We start from the raw sequence: 14,947 nt of genomic DNA, 5'->3' as shown, positions 1-14,947 counted from the left end.
GTGGTATTATTTCTCTGTAAGCCCCTGTAGAAATTGGAAAATGAGTGTCTGTTTACCTGTTAGTACACACTTAACACCGGCTCCTTTGTATCACAGTAATGCAGAGATAAAGGCAGAATGCCATTTCACCGGTGCCGTCAAGTTCTAAGCCCTCAATTACCGTCGTGTATTTCTCCATCTACACATTGCACAGGCCTATACAGAATCCAATATGAGAGATTTTCACAAGTCAAGTGTGTTGTTCAAGAAATTAGATTAGTTTTTGAACCTGTGACAAATTCCTTAGTTGTACCTGTCAAAAGTGAAGGCTCCCTGTTGGCCCTCATCAAATTCAGCAAATTCATTTTCTCTCCAGGTAGGGAGTCACGCCGGTTGGAGGTTATTATTCTGTTTGTTTGTCAGCTTGTGATTTTATGCTACCAGCGAGGAGTGGCTGCTTTGCATCCAGCGCCTGTTGTCTGCCTCCACCTGTTCCTTCATTATCTGGACACATATTACTCTTTCTTTTCGTGGATAGAAACGTCTGATCCGTGAGGGAGTTCAAACTATAATCTGCTTTTTTCTGATTAGACCCTGGATATAGTCAGATATTCAATTATCCTGTTCAGGGTTTGAGGATGAGTGCATTCTCTTTTTTTAGTGGGGGGTATTTTGGCTTTTATGCTAAGAAACTCAAAAAATGCAAGGCTCTGACATGAGTGGCACTGCACGCAACACCTGCAGAGGCTGTTGTGGTGCTTTAATGCTGCTGCCAGGTCTGTTCAGTGTACAGACTGCAGACTGGGTCTCCTCCCGTCGTCTGCAGCAGAGCGCTCTGCTGGGAGGAAGCACACCAGGCCAGCCTCGCTTCATTTTGAGTCACGGTGCAGTGGGTACAGGTAGCCTCGGGCTTTCACAGTCCCGATGCTCCAATGCATTCTTCATGAGGAATTAAATGAATGTAAGAATACACAGACACAAGGTAGAAAATGAATGTGATCTAAATGCCAGGCCCACATGCTGCGAGCAGGCTTAAGCAACAACGCTGGAGGAGGATGTTTGCTCAGTGCCAGCCTCATTAAATCCAACAGCCCAGTCCCTTCCACTGGCCACGCAAAGTTGAGAAAGAACGAGAGAAAGAGGTCGGGAGGTGGGATGAAATGAAATAAGAAAGGGAGAAATTGTGCCGTTCACGCCGCCACGTCGGGGTATTGATTTAGCTAATTGAAATGGCATCGAGGGAGAAACACCAGATGGGTCTCCTCTGGCCTGAGGTGGGGTGCTGGCTGCCTCTGATAGAATCCCATCTGAGACGCACTGTCCCTGGGCTCCATGCTGATGCCTCCCTTCATTTCCCAGCCTCTTCCCCACAGTTATCTATGCCCAACACATTCTCTTGGTTGTGTTAATAGAATGTTTTAAAGTCACTTTCCACACGGGTTAATCGAATAGTTTACTTGCAAAGCCTCTGAACAAGAACTTGTTTGCGTTTTGCATTTAGAAAAGGATTTGTTTTGTCTTTGTTTATAGTGAAGAAATAGATAAAACAAAAACAGTAGCTGAGAGAAGGATCAGACTGATGTTAAAGTAGAGTAGGACATAATGTTGGCAGGATGAATACTGTATATAATATTATGTAAGTTCTGCTGCAAGGCAAGGCAAGTTTATTTATATAGCACCTTTCAACACAAGGCAATTCAAGGTGCTTTACGAAAATGAAAGACATTCAGAAAAAGGCATTTAAAAACAGTCATTAAAAAGCAAAGATAAAAAATATACATTAAAAATAATAAAATACATGAATAAAAAGCTGAGCTGCAGCAGTCATGACTAACACAACTCTAAAGTATGTGACAGGATTGGCACTGCCCTCTCAACGACACTATTTATTAGCAGGAATTGTTTAAAATGTCATGAAGCGCTTTGAAAACAGGACACACTTAGTGTAGAAATGACTGTGAAATGGCATGAAGTTAGGCTGTGAAACAGACAGACTGTGTGTGTTCAGTGGCTGCATACACTCTCACTGTGCAGCTTCCATATTCAGCTTCACAGGGCTCAGCATAAGTGTGGCTCCTACAAGTAGCAGTTGACCTGTAGCCTCCTAGCTTTGTCAATTTCAATTTGTTATGAGACTGCAAAAAACAGGCGTGTGCAGCATCACTCTTCTTAGCCTCGTCTTCTCACCTGGGCCCTACACTCACATTTCCAACTCCTACACCCACAGTAAATATGGAAATCTAAATCAAAGCCTGAATTTGTTCTGACCCTGTCAGGATGAGACATTTTGTGAAAGATGAATCCAAGTTGTGATTATGGAGTCCTTTTCTCCCTGTGTCTTTGCTTTTATGATCTTACTAATCATATCCTGACTGCCCCCTGGCTGCCTGTGTCCTTCTGTCCTGGTGGTGCTCAGTGCTCTTTCCCAGCATGCATTGCCTGTAATTAAATAGGAGCCTGGTCCTCTTGACAGTCTCTGTGGCTGCTTTCTCTGCCTGGCAGCCTCCTCATCCTCATCCTCATCCTCATCCTCATCCTCTCTCTCTCTCTCTCTCTCTCTCTCTCTCTCTCTCTCTCTCTCTCTCTCTCTCTCTCTCTCTCTCTCTCTCTCTCTCTCTCTCTCTCTTTGTCTGGATGTCATATGAGGAACTGACTCTGGTCTCTGTCTTTCAAATGATTTAATTGGATGCAAACTCAGGAGCACGGACATCAATACGGAAGTATATCTGCCATAAGGCAGAGCCATTAGTCAATACTTCACCCTCCACATGCCGAAGGCCTTTGTCAGACCTAATTACCCCGTACTGTATTCAGTGGAGCTGCACCACTGGGACTGGGACTCCTGTGGGATCTGCTTAGGATCACAGTTCACTCCCTGAGTATACAGTGGAGTTAGAAAGTTCACAAAGCAAATATCACTCACTATTCTCTTCCTTTTAGCGCTGACAGCTAAATGACTGCCGTCATGAGAGGTGCACATTCACTTCCACTGACTTCCTTGGCTCAGAGATATGAGGTCATAAAGGCTTGACTGCTTTGTACAATGGACATCAGATGACAGAAATGAATGACATGCCCACCACTGTTTCTTCTTTGAGGCGTTGAAGAGAGGCAACACTCAAGTCCTTTAATAAAATAAGGTTGATGCACGGATACGAATAAGCTCTGCATCTTTTTAATATGGAGCCAGCATTTTGTTGCAGGTCATTCCCCAAGGGAAACACACACATTGTGAGGAAGCTATTTTAAAACCACACAATAAAAGATGCAAATGTACTGCATTCGGCAACCTTGTTTATAAATTACCCATATTTGGGTTATGGTCTGTCTAATATGTCTTCAATGTGTTTACATGTCTGCACAATTCCAGATAAAGCAGCATAATATAGTAATTACTGTCAGGCATATTGAACAATGTCATTCAGTGACATTAGAATTGATATCAGTATTTTGTCTTTTAGTTTGAGGTAAATCAACATAATTTCCCCAAACTACTGTAGCAACAGAATATGTGTTTTTGCCCTGTTGTCATCTTTCAGTTTTTCCAGTGAATAATTATAATAACAATAATAATGGCAATCATTTATCCAGTCTAAGGATGTTCACAGACAGTTTGCTAACAAAAAACAAGCTCATTAGTCGGTTGGCCAGCTGAAGTGACAGGTGCAATCTGCAAAAACACTGCTGATTGAAAGTAAGAAAGTCAGTTGCAAAAGTTTGTGTCGTCAGTTTTCCTACTTGTTTGAAACTTGTATAACCCAATCCACCTGTTATATCTATATCAAGAACGTTTTATGTATATTTGCTAGCTAATCTCCAATGAGCCATTGAAAAGTGTGTTGATGAACTGCCTAACATTTTATATAAGGACTCAAATCGTTCCAATTTACAAACTCAGAGGGAAGTTAAGTTGCATATTTCACTGACCTTTTTATCTGTGCCCCTCTAGGGTGCCTCGTCCAGTCTGGTGGTCAAATTCGCAGACACTGATAAAGAGCGGACCCTGCGCAGGATGCACCAGATGGCGGGCCAGCTCGGCATCTTCAGTCCCATGACCATCCAGTTTGGGGCCTATGGCGCCTACTCTCATGCTGTAAGTCTCAGCCCGGCGGGGGAGGAGACGGTGAGCTTTAAAAAAAGAAAATGAAAAATGTTGTGATTTGAATACCCTGTTTCTCCCACTAGGCCTGTGACCCAACTCCTTCATTATTAACACCATTAAATGGCTGCACGTTTTCAGAGAATTATAGAAAATGCTGTACTGCTTCCTGTATTGTGTCTTTGTATCCCTTCATTTGTCCAGGGAAGCTGCTTATCATGTATGCTCAGCACTACGCTGTTTCACTTTCATACAGTAGAGAGCATCCGTTTCAAATGCATTACCCATTCCCATATTTCCTGACTTGTTCTGTGAATTTAAATCGCCAATCCAAGCTTGCCTCTTTAACATTTCGTTCACATGTGTCTTAACACTCAAACTGAGGTGCACTTCATTACGAGGGAACCCAAAGCCACTCACCCCTTACCCCTTATTCCTGCCTCTCCGCCCCAGCCCCATTTCATATTCACACATGAAAGCCACAGCTTGGAGTCTGTGAGATCTCACTGTAGCCATCATCACTTCCTGACAGGTGTGGATCGCCCACTCACGTACAATCTCTGCACTAACTCTGCCACTGGGGCGGGGTTAAACATATACAGAACACACAGATAATACATAGTCTCCAGTTTGCTAAATTCATCTCACCACATAGCCTTTATCTTGTGTCAGTATAATGAACACAAGGCCAGAGCGATGTTACACTAGCTGGGAAGCAACGCTGCAGGGCAACACAGACCACTCTGTACAAGAACAAGGCATGGGCCAAGCAAACAAAGATGTGAGAGTAAACATGCTCTGGTCCTGCGGCTATTTCACCCTCCTTTCCTTTTCTATCCTTCTCTCAATCCCTCCATTCCACCTCTCTCCCCACCGCTCTTTAATCCTACAGCAGATGATGCAACAGCAAGCAGCCCTGATGGCAGCAACACAAGGGTCCTACATGAACCCCATGGCTGCCATCGCTGCGGCTCAAATGCAGCAAATGGCAGCTTTCAATGTCAACGGCCTGGTGGCTACTCCCATGACATCGTCCTCAGGTATTTGCTAATAGGCACACACACACACACACACACACACACACACACACACACACACACACACACACACACACACACACACACACACACACACACACACACACACACACACACACACACACACACACACACACACACACACACACACACACACACACACACACACACACACACACACACACACACACACACACACACACACACACACACACACACACACATTCCTTAGTGTGCGGCCAACTGACTCGGTTGCAAGAACACATGCAATAACACAGACATCTCGTGCCATTTTTCACTGCTGACCTGGAACATTTTTATCATTAGCAAGAATTATAGAAGCAGTAGTAATGTATTCATTCAAGGCCTTTCTGCTTTTGCCCTTGTTACATCTTTTAAAATGTGGGCTCTGTTTTCCGGGCTGAATTGCCAGTGTTGGATTAAAGGAAGAAAAGCCCTTACTGTATATTGAATGGGGCATGATGGGAGAAAATGCACAGCCACATTATATTCTGTCTCGCTCTTTGTCTGTCTTTCGCTCTCTCCCTCCCTGTGTCTGTGACAGTGTGTGTTTTCTGGGAATATAGCCAATCCAATGACTTTGGATGCAGAGTCCTTGGTTTATACAATATAAGAGCAAAGATTTGTGTGAGATAATCCTGGACCCCAGTATGAACTATCTTTTTGGCCCTTGTCATGAGGAGCTTTGATGGCTCGACACTAAGTAGGCAGACTGCCTGAAGGCAGGGTCATTGCAAATGTATTAAATAAAGTGGTTTGATGCTGTACCTGGCATTTGTAATCCACAAAGCCTACATACACCAAGTTATGCCCATCAAATATAATCCTACATGACTTAAATGCCCTTCAGTTGGATTAGAAAAATAATAAAAACCTGCTATCAGCATAAAAGGGCACTGACAAGGTGACAGACTGGGACTATGAGACATTATGCTGCCTGCTATTGTGAGTCTTATTCGTACCACTACTTATATAACTGCTAAAGAATAGTTTTGTTGCTCAAGTGAGAAAAATAAACCTTTAAACAGGGATGTGATGATGAGTCAGGGTTAGCTTTTTTCCCCACACCCTCACATTTTTCCAGTGTGCTACCTTGACTGATTTTAGTAATTGTTCAGGCTTAATTGGTACCAATTTTACCAAACAGTACCATTATGGTGGTTTGAAAGGAGTATGTTGTTGCTTATGAGGGCCCATAATGTGGGTGTAATTAAATATTACATTAGTGTGAAAATTTACATTTGAGTAGAAAATTCTCTCGCACCTCTATTTATGAGTCTCTAGCATGTGAAGCGTGCACCCTGCAGTTTCACGTAATGACTCTGTGTCTATTTGCAGGCACCAGCACACCCCCAGGCATCTCTGCCACATCCGTGCCCAGCCTAGCCACCACGATCGGGGTTAACGGATTCAGTACCCTCCCTCAAAGCAACGGGCAGGCCACTGAGCACGTCTACACCAACGGTATTCACCCTTACCCAGGTGAGCCAATCAAGGTCTACGATAAAAGAAACATGAGATTTGTAACATCTTAAGTCCTCTGACCCTGACACTTACCGTACAATTAGGTGGTTAGGTGGTTTGTGAGTTATTCTGGTGTTGAACTTGATATTAACAAGAAGATCACCTAAAAAAGGGATACAGGAAAGATTCCTTAAACCCAGGAATTACACAGCGTTTTACCACATCCGGTTAAATGGTTGGAACTTCAGTCTCATGCTTTGACTGTTACTGTATGAAGACAGAGGAGCGGGATTTCGCAGACAACTGTAAACAGGCTTGTCTGTTTGAGCAACTGGCTCAGTGCAAAGAAGTAGACAGGGTTTGGAGAGAGTGAGAGAGAGAGAGAGAGAGAGAGAGAGAGAGAGAGAGGTTCCAGGTTGTTGTATCGAAAATATTCAGGAGAATATTTGTCATTGTTCAAATGATAATAAACAAACATTTGCATAAAGCATATTTGTCCAGTCATATGTTGATAGGAGTATTAAAAACTTGAAAAATATTCCTCTAAGGTACATTTAGAACAGATACAAAATGTGCGATTAATTTGCGATTAACCGCGATTAACTATTTGAATCGACTGACAGCCCTAATAATAATGTCTGGGGTTAACACAAGTTTTTATTCTACCACATAAGAAGCATCAGTAAAGACCCCACTCTTAAATGTGTGAAGCTTTATCATAACAACACATGGTTGCTAACAAGTTACCAAATTAGAGTGGTAAACGTCATCACTCTGACTATTAGCCGCCTTTAGCTTAGCGGTTGTGATTTCCGTGATGAAGTCGGTTTATAGCCTAACAGTAGCTTTTTACTTCTCGCCATTCTATTAACGCTTCAAAAATCATAAAAATGGTGTTAATTTGTGGAGATTATCCTGCTGAACAAAACATGGAGGCATCATAAATGTGCAATCCTCCCAAATCCAATCGAAAAATCCCATCTCTTATAGTTGAGGGGACCCTTGCAAAGAAACGTCCATGTCATCACTGTGTTCTCCACTATGCAAGTTCAACATGCCAGTGGTGACACATTGATTAATATCTCAGGGAACTGTTAAAAAGTTGACGAGTCCTTTTTTACTTCACACTCTCATTACATATTTTTCTGATTTGAACTGAAGCGTTTAAAGCTCGAGGGTCAATCAACAGTGTCTCTGGCAGATTTCTGAGCAGCCAGCCCTAGCATCATGATGAATCCATCAGTTCATCCATCAGTCCATTATGGTTGATTTGATGTGTCTCAGCCCGTCCTCGGCTTCTTAATGTTGTCTGGGACTGATTCCTGAAGAATTGACAGGAACGCAATCCCCGTTTCTACATTATGCAGAGGCAGCTGCAATTGTAATGAACTACAAAGTGGTTTGTTTGGCATGTTGTTAATATTTGATGCAAACATCTGGGGCAAACAGGCATTTTGAAGAACGGAGATATGACAACCCAAATTTCTCCTCGCTCCCTGTGGGATCTCACTCTACAGCTAAACCAATTTCTGTCTTGCTCTTTAACAATAGATCCTTGTTTTGTTGTGTCTCTGCGTCTGTCTTGACCATTTTCCATCCCCTCGTTGTCTCCCCTGCTTTGATTTTCCTCTTTGTCAACCCCCTTTCTCTGTCTCTTGTTTCGTCTCTCTTGCAGCACAGAGTCCAACGGTGAACGACCCTCTCCAACAGGCTTATGCTGGCGTCCAACACTACGCAGGTGATCTGCCTCTCCTACCTCCTCTACTCTCTCACTCTCTCCATCTGTCCTCTCTAGGGTTGCAAAGGGGCGGAAAGTTTCCGGTAAATTTCCGGAAAGTTTCCATGGGAAGTTAAGCTGGGGAATTTAGGAAATATTCAACGCAAAATTAAGCAAAAAAACATGACATTTCAACAGATTAGTTTACTTTTTTTTTTTTTTTAGTAGAACAGAACAAGTTTTAATTATTTTATTGAACAATTATTTGTTTCATTGAAGAACGAAAACAGGAATGTTGAGTTAAATATTACTCATCTGTGCATGGGATTGAGGAATGCACAGTGCCTATAGGGGGTGTGGTCTCAATAGCCATGCAGTAAGCAGTGTGCTATGGCATGGATATTCAAGTGTACTTGAATGGCATCTGTTTGTTTTAGTCAAGATTATGCTCAAATATACTTTCCCCAACTATATTTAAGTTCCCTATGAAGAGCCAACCTTCAATTTAGAAAAAATTCCCGTTTATTCCCATAAATTCCTGTTTATTCCCATAAATTCCCGTTTATTCCCATAAATTCCTGTTTATTCCCATAAATTCCCGTTTATTCCCATAAATTCCCATTTATTCCCATGGAAAGTTTCGATCTTTGAAACCCTAGTCCTCTCCCCTCTCCCTTTTTTCTGTTTGCCACATCAGTGGACACTATGACAGGTAGAGATAGCTGGACGACCAGCCAATTTTCTCCAGGATTAAACTACTTTACATTAGGATTGCGAAGGGATTTAGAGTCTACTTTATTATACACCCACAAAGAAAAAAGATAATTCTAAAAGTACACACAGAACCTGCCATTGCCTCCTACATGAGATATGACATAGACCTCTCATGACCACAGCTCTCCGCCTGACATCGGCTCTCATTAACAAGGTCCCTTTCTTTCTTTTGTGTCTGCTTAGTTGAACTGCACTCCACACTCACTTTTTCCAAACTCTAGTGATCCACCATCCAAATGAGCCCAGGCTTATTTATGCAATGTCTAGAGGACGCAAATGAACAATGGAATAATGATTTGAGTTTTGTTGTGTCAAATATGAAAATGGAGATGTGAAAAATTCCACTGTGGTTCTCCCTTTGCAACAGCAGCCTACCCTGCCGCCTATGCGCCAATCAGCCAAGCGTTCCCCCAGCAACCAACCATCATTCCCCAGCAACAGAGGGAAGGTAAGAGCGAGCAAGCGCGCCCACCCAAGATAAAAGGTGATAATTGCCATGTTCCATTCTAATGTAGCTGCGCTGCTTTGAATTAGCGAGGGAGGGAAAAAGCTGGCTGGGGAAAATGTGAGAAAAAGGCTCCCCGTTTAAAGAGAAGAACATTAGCAGTGAGATGGAAAGTTACTCTGTCATTATTCAAAAACTGCACTAATTCAAACTTGCAGCGTTGGACTGCTTAATCAGTCCATTACAATGTGTTTAAGTGGTTATAAATATTCATCAGATTAATTAGCTGCATGCATAATCATTTATTACCATTCCTGGTGTAGTGTTCACTCTTATGCCACAGCATCAGATGTAATAAAGCATAGGATATACTGTGATGGTAAATCACTCTCATTCGTCAGTCTCAATTATTCATCTATATGATTGTATGAGACAGCGTAGAGTGGTTTGAATATTCAATATAGGAACTTCGAAAAAATTGAGTGTCTCCAACAATGCCACGAGAAAAAGTTAGAAAATGTTTGCATTTTGTGTGACTGCCATGGTCAAAGTCCAAGTGTATGAACAAAGTAAAGATGTGTCCTCAATGACAGCAGCCCATTCACTTTACATGCAGGAATAACTTTACAGCGTGTGTTAAGGACATCTCACTGCTACCTTGAAACACTTTCATCATTAGCAAGAATTATAGAAGTCATGGTCACTCATACACACTCAGACACAGCGACACACACACTATCTCTGTTCCTCTTTCTCTAGCACACAAGCACACACACGCGTAGAGCTATTCTTGGTGTAGTCGGTGGCTTGTGAGTTCTGGCTGCACTCCCAGCCTGTCTCAGTCCACTGCCACAGTCTGCAGCCCTGCCATTTAACAAGAGACACCTAAACCTAAATATACAGGCGCTGTCGAGCCTCAGCTTCAACCTCCTTGTGAGAGCTAACAATTGCAACAATACAATCTATCAGTCTGTGTGTCAAGGAAAAAGACCCCCTCCAAATCCAAAAATGTTATCAGACAAATCTTCACTGTGCTCTTTGAAATTATTTGTCCTTTTCACTTCAGAAGAGCAACTTAGACAGCACGGCTATAACAATACTACTGACTCAGCAAATAGAAGTAATGCAGTCCTGCCAAAAAAACTTGTGGATGAACTTAAAATGCACAATGTTTGGCAGGGTTGCTTCAGACTCATGCCAACTTGACCAAATGTGTTCAAGATTGCAACTCAAAGTTTTTAGTCACTTGACTGGCCTGGAGACCTGAAGGGCAAAACACCATACTGACACTGGGAACTCAAGTCTGTCAAATCTCCATATTTTACAAGCAAAGATTGTTAAGATTTCATCTGAAAAGAGGAAAAGCAAGTCTAAGGCACGTATGACCCACATACAGCCTCCACTGCGGTATTTCAATCATTAAAAACAGACAAGTACTTCTGCAGAAAGCTGTACTTTGCCGATGTTTACAGATATCTTGTGGAGAATCTATCGCCTTACACTGCTGCCAAGATTAAAGCGTACAAAAGTACAGACAGTTATCTGTACTTTTCATCTAATGGGTCAAAAATGAGGTCATTTGGGAGGTGAAGGACAAGAAATGCATCATCATTAAATAGTATGAGTGCTTTCAGCAGGTATCCTTTCAAAGGCAGTAGTGAAAATGCAGTATAGTGGAGACAACACAGCATCTTGTGATATAGATTCAATATAAACTTTTTTTTCCCACTGTCAGGTTAACCACACCGTTTTAATGACCCTCAGCCTGGGATGCTGTGGAGAAGGAGGGATTGATGGGATTTGGCCCCCTGCATTTGTACCGCAGGTTTAGGAGAAGTGTGCTCCTCGGGGACAGCAGCACATCTAATTGCACAAATCCACAATGTCCTCCTTTCTCTGGTTTCTTTCCGAGAGGGGATTCTGTAGAAACACAGCCCGGACATGTCTCCTCTTCGGTTTGTTTATCCAATTGTACAACAACTATCTGACATTTTGGCCAAAAGTGTGGTAAAAGCTGAGTTGTCTTTGGCAGGAAGTGGAAAGAAGCTGTGTGTCTCCCTCCAGGTGGGAGTTGCCATAGTAAAGTGAAAACTAGTAGAAACTATTGATAATGAGATCCATTTTACGAGCACGGTCATATCGCATTACGGTTGACAGTAATTACATAACCAGAATCATTTTAGAGAAAATAATCGATGCACAGAGAGATCGATACATGCAGCCCACATTACCCACAATGCAACTTACAGTTCAGTCCAATTTCAGTCAGACAACTCACGTGTTTCTTTAACATGTTTATTAGAAGCAGCATATCGTTGAGTTTGGCTAGGCTCGGGCCTCATCACTCCATAGATATGCATAGCACGATGAGTGATGATTAAATAACTAACCCCCCGAGCCTACAGGTGGAAGCTGGGCTGGAAGCTGGGGTGGTGGTGGGGCAGGCAAGCAGCAGCGACGTGGAAGTAGCTGCAGCAAGCATTGCATGGAGAGATATCTGGCAGGTTAAATAGAGCGGCATATCAAGGAGACTCTGTTTGGTTGGTTGTAGAGTAGCAAGGGGCGTTAGGTATGATTGCATCATAAGTGCTTGAGTTGACTGCCTGAACTAGCTCACAGGCTTCGCCCCATATATGGTCGTGTTGTGCGTTATTGCGTGTAATGGAGCCTCATGGCCTAAAGCCGGGATTAGGAGCAGACTACAGAGGTCTTGTAAAGTCACATTTTTCTTACTACATATATTTGAAAAGCTGTATCTTAACTCTCAACTGAAGCTATTTCAAGTGACATCACTTGAGGCAGTGTATCAGACTTTGTGCAACTCCCTCTGGAGCCACAAAAGGCTTTATAAAACTTTGTTTCTGATCAGGACCTGTAAACAGACTTTGATGTGTACAATTATTGGATTTGCCCTCTCAAAATAAATATTGATAAATTATGCACATGTGAATCAACCAATTTATTTATCATCCTAAACAGTGCATTGAAGTCATATACAATAACAACTGCAGTTCATATATATATGTATATATTAACACGCAATCACACGGTAATGATCTACTTTGCATCCTCGCACTTTCCCAATGTGGGCATCATAATGGATACAATAAAAGTCATATTTCCTCTACATAGCAGATTTGCATACATGGAAAAGGAAGAAAGTTTCCACGCACTCATCAAGATATTTTATACTTGTGAAAAGTAAACTTCTCAACCGTCCTCACACTCTATTTGGGAAGTGTCTTCACCTCAAACAAACCACTTCTTTTTTAAAGTGTGACTTCTCTAAGTCACCTAAAGCTAAACAGACAGAACCGAGATTCAGATTTTAAATGTTTGAAAAAATACACATCCACACTCTGTCAACCTGTGTGTGTGTGTGTGTGTGTGTGTGTGTGTGTATGTGTATGTGTATGTGTATGTGTATGTGTATGTGTATGTGTGTGTGTATGTGTGTGTGTGTGTGTGTGTGTGTGTGTGTGTGTGTGTGTGTGTGTGTGTGTGTGTGTGTGTGTCCTCTATCTCGCAGCGGCAGAGCATCAGTACAGCCAGCCACCAGTGCAGCTCTCTTATCAGCCTTCTCACCAGCCCCAGTCTCATCTCGTCATGCTATCACCCAGAGCAATGAGACAGGAGAGAATGCTAGCCAGGCAGCCAGCTGCGAGCACACTGTCCCCGAGTCCATCCCATCTCTCTCCCTCTCTCTATCGCTTTTTCTCGGGCCATGGTTCGCTCTCTTTCCTTCCAGTTCATTCCTCCCTTTATCCCGATTGGCCTGTACAATATGTGGCAGCTGGGTGGAGGAGTGTGGAGGGATGGAGAGCGAGAGATTGGAAGACAGTCCTACTGTCACGGAGTAATTGGGACACAAACTTGGCTTATGATCTGCCTCCTCCTCCTCCTTTCTTCCTCTGTGACTCACTGTTTCTATTTCTCAATATAACCATCTTAATATTTCTCCTCCAATCGAACTCTGTGTTTTTTTTAATCCTGTTTTGTATTTCGCTTTTACTTATATCTCTGCCACTGTGCACTGCAATTGCCGGCACATTTTCTGATTCAATAGGCACATTTAATGGTATACAATTATCCTTTAAAGGGCCTCCTACAGCATATACAGTAGTTTGGATCGGGGTAATCAGATTTAAATGAGCTGACCAACGCTGAGAGTGACCTTATAACACTTTAGAAACAGGACTTAAGAGTGTGTACTCCACAATAACTAGCTTTCCCACAACTAATGCTTGTGCCACAGCGAGCATAATAACAATTTGGTGTTTACATGGCTCCTGCGTTCCTTAGATTATTCTCTTGATTGCTTTATCGAGTCATTCTTCCACCTGTGTTATTAATATTATTATGGTCAGGCTCTCCTTCTGTGTATGCCCTCATAACACCCTCCTGTTGTTTTCCTTTCATCACCAGGGCCAGAAGGTTGCAACCTGTTTATTTATCACCTGCCCCAGGAGTTCGGAGATGCGGAGCTCATGCAAATGTTCCTGCCTTTTGGCAACGTCATCTCCGCCAAAGTGTTTGTGGACCGAGCGACCAATCAGAGCAAATGTTTTGGTAAGTCAGAAATGGACACACACGGATAATTTGGTTTAGCTCGATAATGAAAAAATAAGAGTGTGTTGTGATGGATGCTCGAATTGCCTTAAATCAGTGATGAAAGAAGTATTTTACTAAAGTTGTACATTGACCACATTTTTTAAATACTCTGTTAAAAGTAAAAGTACTGCATACAAAATCTTACTTGAATTAAAATATACCTAACGAACCAAAAGAGTACTTGTAATACAAAATAGCCCATCATATTTCACATATACACAATTATTGCATTATGATTTTTGAAGCATTAATGTTTTCATCACACCTCATTTGAATGACTTTATATACTGCTGGATATTTTAACCTGTTTTCATTTGAATATATATATTTACAAATGGTGTATATGTTGCTTTTGCTAATAATCTGTATTTGTAAAGTAACTAATGCTGTCAGATAAGTGATACAAATATATTGACTTCTGAAATGTAGTGTAGTTCAAGTATACAATGAAAATATCTCATAAAGTACCAGAGTACTTCAAAATGTACTTAAGTTCGGTTTCTGAGTTAATATACTTCACTACATTCAACCTCTGCCTGAAATAACCCAAGCCAACCCACCATGAATCCCAGATGAAGCCACTGACCCAGACACCTTTCCAAATAGTGGCATTTGCTCGAAACATCAATTCCTCATCCTCTCTATCTCACCATTCCTAACACAATCAGGATCCATCTCCACTTCTCTGCCATTCCCAGACTCCTTTACCCAAGAGAAAAAACACCCCCCCCCCCAACACTTCAGGCCTCCAGCCGGGCAACCTAGCCACATCATGCCATCCCCCCCCTCTTTTTCTCTCA

The 14,947-nt window shown here is 42.2% G+C and overlaps 1 protein-coding gene across 27 annotated transcripts in view; it reads left to right on the top strand.

The window, feature by feature from the left end:
• celf6 (CUGBP Elav-like family member 6) overlaps window positions 1–14,947 on the top strand; it is a 144,037-nt gene that overhangs the window by 117,659 nt on the left and 11,431 nt on the right. For 12 of the 27 annotated variants that reach the window (XM_079666031.1, XM_079666052.1, XM_079666030.1 and 9 more), the window contains 6 exons: window positions 3,929–4,102; window positions 4,971–5,118; window positions 6,475–6,618; window positions 8,276–8,338; window positions 9,459–9,539; window positions 13,066–13,935. In XM_079666031.1, coding sequence (XP_079522157.1) covers window positions 3,929–4,102; window positions 4,971–5,118; window positions 6,475–6,618; window positions 8,276–8,338; window positions 9,459–9,539; window positions 13,066–13,688 — 1,233 coding nt within the window. In that variant the 3' untranslated portion in view covers window positions 13,689–13,935. Of the gene's footprint in view, window positions 1–3,928; window positions 4,103–4,970; window positions 5,119–6,474; window positions 6,619–8,275; window positions 8,339–9,458; window positions 9,540–13,065; window positions 13,938–13,961; window positions 14,106–14,947 lie in introns of those variants that run through there. The other 15 variants (XR_013805446.1, XM_079666042.1, XM_079666034.1 and 12 more) reach the window with 8 other exon arrangements.

This window comes from Notothenia rossii (assembly GCF_949606895.1).
Source record: "Notothenia rossii genome assembly, chromosome: 2".
In the NCBI taxonomy this organism is placed as follows: Eukaryota; Metazoa; Chordata; class Actinopteri; order Perciformes; family Nototheniidae; genus Notothenia; species Notothenia rossii.
This window is presented reverse-complemented; position numbering and strand designations above follow the sequence as displayed.